We start from the raw sequence: 6,000 nt of genomic DNA on the forward strand, positions 1-6,000 counted from the left end.
CTGTTCATTTACAACATTATTAATTATAATGTATCGTAGTGTACCGGTACATTGTTTTTGCATAATCTTTCATTGTTGGATGGAAATAAAGCGACATTGGCGTGGTATTAGCGTTTTCACTGTAGCGTTTTCACCGGAAAATGATAAATGATTGAAAAATACGGTAAAATTCACGAGGAATTGTTTTGTTGTTGTTGTTTTTAGATAAAGGGATATACACTGTATTATAAGCTGTGGATATTCCCTTCGCCGTCTTGAGTATTAGACTAAGCGCTGTGGACATCATAACCCTTGGATATTCCCTTCGCAGCCTTGAATAAAGACTAAGTGCACCGCATTTACAACAGAACACCTCGTCGGCTCAATGGAAAAAGGGGTTAGCGCACCTTCGGGCTCAAATTTTCCAAGAAAATAAAAATTTGTCATTCGAAAGCAGATGGCATGAGCTACATTTTCATATCAACAGATATGTCAAATTCGATCTAATTTTGTAAAAAATCCCAAAAGAAAAAGGCGATAACGTGCCGTATGCACGTCTTTGTGGTAGCAAAAAGGGGTTAACGTGAATGCGCTCTTTCGCTTCTCTTGCCTAAAGCATGGTACGAGAAGCATAAAGGGGTTATCGTTCATGCACAACCACATAACGCTTTCTCGTAATTTCGCTTGCAATGCGTCCTGACAAGTGAAAAGGCGTTATCGTCGTTCTAACTGTACTGACGCGCGCGCGCGCGCCGCCTGAGATGAGCTAGCGCATCGGCTGCATGCTCAATATGCCATGTACATGTACAGTCAGTATGCATAATGGGTACGGTTAGTACGCAGAGTCTACCGGTATTAAAATTGACTTCAATATGATATCATTAATTGCATTGGACTGCTGAATTGAAGGACGTCAACTATCTCATACGCCGTAGATCTACCCGTGATCGACGACGAACGTCAGAGTTCAGACGAATCGGAAAAATGGTAAGGATAAACCTTAGTAGATCTAGATCGATCTAAGGGCCAAATCGTGAAATCAGCCACCACTCACCTCGCTCGTGCGCTCGCTCCGTATACAAAGTCGATGGGAGAGGGTAACGGGCAACAGCACTGACGAAATAAACGGCAGTGAATGGACTGGGGACTTATTTCACGATAATGCCGATCTAATTAAGTTAGACGACTTTATGTTAACACTATTTTAATTGCTGTTGGGTTTTTTTTTTTTTGTAGAATTAGCAGCATGATTCTCATAGGATTACTTATAATTTAGATTTGCTGGACCTCGATCTAGATCTAAGTTAGTAAGTAGTTAGATAGACCTAGACTATAATCTAGTCTGAGACTAAAGTTAGATCTGGTCTAGACATCTATAATTTTAATATAGATATGTATAGATATGTATAGACCCTAGATCTAGATGTTAGTTTGGGCGCTAATTTAGTTTCGTATCCATGCTCATAATATATGTTCTCCCGAGTAGAATTTCACGAAATTTCTAGACCTAACATTTAGAGGCTCGACTCTAGATAGACCTAACACTAGTGGTTAGATCTAGATCTAAATAAGTTAGATTCTACACTCGCAGGAAATGTTCTCAAACATCAAGTCAGTCTTCCAAATTTTGAGCGAGATCGGATCACGGGTAGGGTCGATATCGGCTTCGAACTTAAGTCCTACATTGTCACGTCACTCGCACAGCCCCATTCATTATTTTGTGTAAAATCTAGATCTAGCGTTAGGTAATATTTCTAGATTCTAACGTTAGAGAGGCAAAATCGTGTTTCCGGCCCCATTACTTGAATCGATCATCGCGATATAAGAGACAGATTCACGGCCTAGGGTTAGGAAGATCGCGATAAGGAGGCAGACTCACGGCCTAGGTAGGGTTGGGGAAATCCTGATATACATGTAGGAGACTGATTCAAGGCCGAGGGTTAAGGAAATCGCGACATATTGATAGGTTAGGTTTAGGGTTATATAAAAGATGCACGGTGGATATCAGCCCCACCAATGTGGTAACAGCGCGCAAACGCCGTTTGGTGGGGTCGTAAACACGAGTAGATCTATGATACTGTGCTCACCAGCCCCACTGCCGTATAAATCCTGTAGGCCCTAGCTGTAGTCTGTACAATTCACATCTGTTGGTTCTGAGCGCGATCAGTAATTTGATATAGAGAGTTATGATCGATCAGCATGTAAGGTCCCATATCATATGTATTTGTAGTGATGGGGCCTATTTCACGAGTAGATTGATCTATGCCTCTACTAGAGACTAGACAAGTAGACTCGTCTATCGCTAGCTATCTCGCGATACACAAAATACCGACTGTGGCTAAGTCAGTGGCTGTGCGAGCGATGACTCGTCGCAAGAATAGCCACTACCTCAATAATATGCTAAGTCTTTAGATCTACTGTAGTTTGAGTTTGTCTAGATCTCTATCTAGACGTGGAACACCATTCTATTTTTCTAAAAAAACGTCATTTGCATTGCGTAAACCCATCCATTTGTCCATTTGCATTTAACAAAACAAAAAATGACACTGGAGTGGACCGTAAGTACGTAACAGCACAAAAATATACAATTTTTTGGACAGCCATTATGACTGAATTTCATACCGTTTTCAGTATTCACGTTGCGTACATGACATGTCCAGCTGCCCTGAAAACTACCCTCTTTACCTGACCTTTTGGACAACCCTTAGATCTATACCATTTTCAGATTTACAGTGGGCTCGTGAATTCCATATAAAATATCAAATATATGTAAATCTTCTGTATCTGTATCCTCTTAAATCATTTTAGGACACCATTTAACTGTTACTGGAAGCCTCACAGTCATAGACGTCAGCATGGAAGGGCCTCTGGAGAACAAGTCTGATGGTAAGGGTGAAAATGCCATTTAAAATTGATCCATCGTTTGTTGCCGGATATATTCAATTTCAAATGTTAGGGGAGGGGAATGTTATATGACATTTCCATGTCATGATGTATAAGAATGCTATTCGCTCCGTCTTTTAATTTGTAATAATTTTGTAATATTTATAACATTTGTGATGTACTTTAGTATGCAGCTAAGTGGCTAAATGTAATTTAAAGTTAAACGGAATATCTATGTGTTTATTCCTTGGCATGAATGCAGATTAATATCTATTAATTTTAGAGCAAATAACTGAAATGAAGTTTGGCAGAAACTATTAACCCAATTACCCTACTCTAAAAGTACTCAAATACTTGTATGTTTCACTCATCCAGTTCACCCTGGACCTGAAACTGACTTGTTGATGTATGTTGAATGGAAAAGTAATAAATCCCGCTATTTTTACTTGCACATTCTCAAGTCTGCCTGAGCATAATTATAATAAAGGACTAGAGCTTGGTGAAACCTATCAAACTGCTTGTATTATAACTTGCTGAGAGAAAACATTCTAAATATTGCCAGTGTTTTTAGTGATTTATTGCATATTCTTTCAGAAATGAACCACACAGCCCAGCCCAGCCAACTTTTCGAAGGCCCACTTAGGGAACCTTGTACTACCGATGCCAAGAATGAATCAGTGCTTCATCGTGGTGACAAAGACGACAGCAGTGACGACGACGATGACTTGCCCCTAGCAGTATTGATTAAGCCAGGTATATACAGAAAAACCCCAGCTACGGTAAAGTGGTAGAGAGTAACGTGTTTGTAAATTCCCTCTTAAAAAAAAAAAAAAAAAAAATCATTGACAGATATGCAATTCCATTTTTAAATTACCTAGCTTAATTCTTCAAGGTATGTTGATTACAACGAATTGCAGGATTGGAGTCGATCTCGTCAATTAAAATTTAATGTATAAATAAACATAGCCAACTTCCGTAATGCTGATGAGTTGCCCTTTGGTAGAATTTACTAAACAGGGTGTGTAATATACATAAATTAGCACTTATGTAGAGATAAGTGAGCGTGAAATTGAAAGTTCATTTAATCTACATTATCAGGGACAAGTTCATTATACCATTATTACTGCATATTCTAAAGTCTTCCTGAGCATGATTAAAATAAAGGACTAGAGCTTGGTCAAACCTGTCGAACTGCTTGTATTATAATATGCTGAAACAAAACATTCTAAAAATTGCCTGTGTGTTTTTAGTGATTTGTTGCATACTCTTTCAGGAAAGAACCACATAACCCAGCCCAGACAACATGGTAGTGACAAAGACGTCAGTGGTGACAGTGGTGTTCACCCTGGACCTGAAACTGACCTCTTGATGTATGTGGAATGGAAAAGAGATAAATCCCGCAATGTCGTCAAACTGAGTGAGGTGAAATGTATCGGACTTCCTCTACCAGGGAATACAATAGAAATGAAATGTGGTAAAAGGAGGAAGGACATCTGGAAGGCGACAATTATAGACACTGAGGAAATTTATGATGATGACTGCAGTGATGATGAAGCCCCAAGTACCAGCTCCTACATCGAAAAAGAAGAGGAGTCTCCTCGTGCTAATTCAACCCAACAAGGTTTGTAATGATTTGTGCGAGATTGTATTGGGGCATCCCATATCAACCAATGTATTTCTTTAAAATGATAGGATAACGAAAACAAAGGATTCAATATTAATGGAACTAATCTCAGTCACCTTCGGTGTGTTGATGTGATTGTCATAATTTGAAATACAACTAGCTGAGACTGAGATGTTGTCACAGCTTGATAAGGAGAGTAAAGTGAGTATTACAATTAATATGTTCAAAACAAAAGTCATCGGCCAGTGTTAAGTAAAAATAAGATTTGAAATGGTAGAACAAGAAATTTAATAAGAATCCAAAAAAGTTGATTGTTAAAACCAGAATTGTATAGTTCGAACAATAACATGTGTAAGGACCGAGTGCAATAATTTCCTGAACAATTAGAACACGTATGGTCTGTGTACCTTGGTTAACGTTGTGCTACTCTGCCAATATTTATTTACACACTTCTCTTCTGATATACTCTTTCAGAAATGAACCACACAGCCCAGCCCAGACAACTTTTCGAAGGCCCACTTAAGGAACTTTCTACTACCGATGCCAAGAATGAATCAGTGCTTCATCGTGGTGACAAAGACGACAGCAGTGACGACAACGATGACTTGCCCCTAGCAGTATTGATCAAGCCAGGTATATACAGAAAAAAAAACCCAGCTACGGTAAAGTGGTAGAGAGTAACGTGCTTGTAATTTCCCTCTTAAAAAAAAAAAAAAAAAAAAAATCATTGACAGATATTCAATTCCATTAACATCAGGGACAAGTTCATTATACTATTTTGACTGCATATTCTGAAGTTCTTCCAGAGCATAATTATGATAAAGGACTAGAGCTTGGTCAAACCTATCGAACTGCTTGTGTTATGATTTGCTGGAAGAAAACATTCTAAAAATTGTCATTGTTTTCGAGTGATTTGTTGCATACTCTTTCAGGAAAGAACCACATAACCCAGCCCAGACAACATGGTAGTGACAAAGACGTCAGTGGTGACAGTGGTGTTCACCCTGGACCTGAAACTGACCTCTTGATGTATGTGGAATGGAAAAGAGATAAATCCCGCAATGTCGTCAAACTGAGTGAGGTGAAATGTATCGGACTTCCTCTACCAGGGAATACAATAGAAATGAAATGTGGTAAAAGGAGGAAGGACATCTGGAAGGCGACAATTATAGACACTGAGGAAATTTATGATGATGACTGCAGTGATGATGAAGCCCCAAGTACCAGCTCCTACATCGAAAAAGAAGAGGAGTCTCCTCGTGCTAATTCAACCCAACAAGGTTTGTTATGATTTGTGCGAGATTGTATTGGGGCATCCCATATCAACCAATGTATTTCTTTAAAATGATAGGATAACGAAAACAAAGGATTCAATATTAATGGAACTAATCTCAGTCACCTTCGGTGTGTTGATGTGATTGTAATAATTTGAAATACAACTAGCTTAGACTGAGATGTTGTCACAGCTTGATAAGGAGAGTAAAGTGAGTATTACAATTAATATGTTCAAAACA

The 6,000-nt window shown here is 38.8% G+C and overlaps 1 protein-coding gene across 1 annotated transcript; it reads left to right on the top strand.

Annotated features, from left to right (window-relative positions):
* The first annotated feature begins 2,834 nt into the window (after positions 1-2,834).
* On the top strand, positions 2,835-5,160 carry LOC139711009 (uncharacterized). Its single transcript, XM_071622926.1, has 4 exons — positions 2,835-2,865; positions 3,457-3,615; positions 4,136-4,483; positions 4,961-5,160. The coding sequence occupies exons 1-4, from the start codon at positions 2,835-2,837 to the stop codon at positions 5,158-5,160; spliced, it is 738 nt and encodes a 245-aa protein (XP_071479027.1).
* The last annotated feature ends 840 nt before the right edge of the window (positions 5,161-6,000 follow it).

Source organism: Diadema antillarum, unplaced genomic scaffold (genome assembly GCF_040938485.1).
Source record: "Diadema antillarum isolate AM-2024a unplaced genomic scaffold, OU_Dant_1.0 seq00001602_RagTag, whole genome shotgun sequence".
Lineage (NCBI taxonomy): Eukaryota > Metazoa > Echinodermata > Echinoidea > Diadematoida > Diadematidae > Diadema > Diadema antillarum.

Bases quoted from the DNA above. Each gene is read 5' to 3' on its own strand.
- LOC139711009 (XM_071622926.1), top strand. From the start codon at position 2,835: ATGGAAGGGCCTCTGGAGAACAAGTCTGATG. The intron at 2,866-3,456 runs GTAAGGGTGAAA...ATATTCTTTCAG, and splicing joins TCTGGAGAACAAGTCTGATG to AAATGAACCACACAGCCCAG. The intron at 3,616-4,135 runs GTATATACAGAA...ATACTCTTTCAG, and splicing joins AGCAGTATTGATTAAGCCAG to GAAAGAACCACATAACCCAG.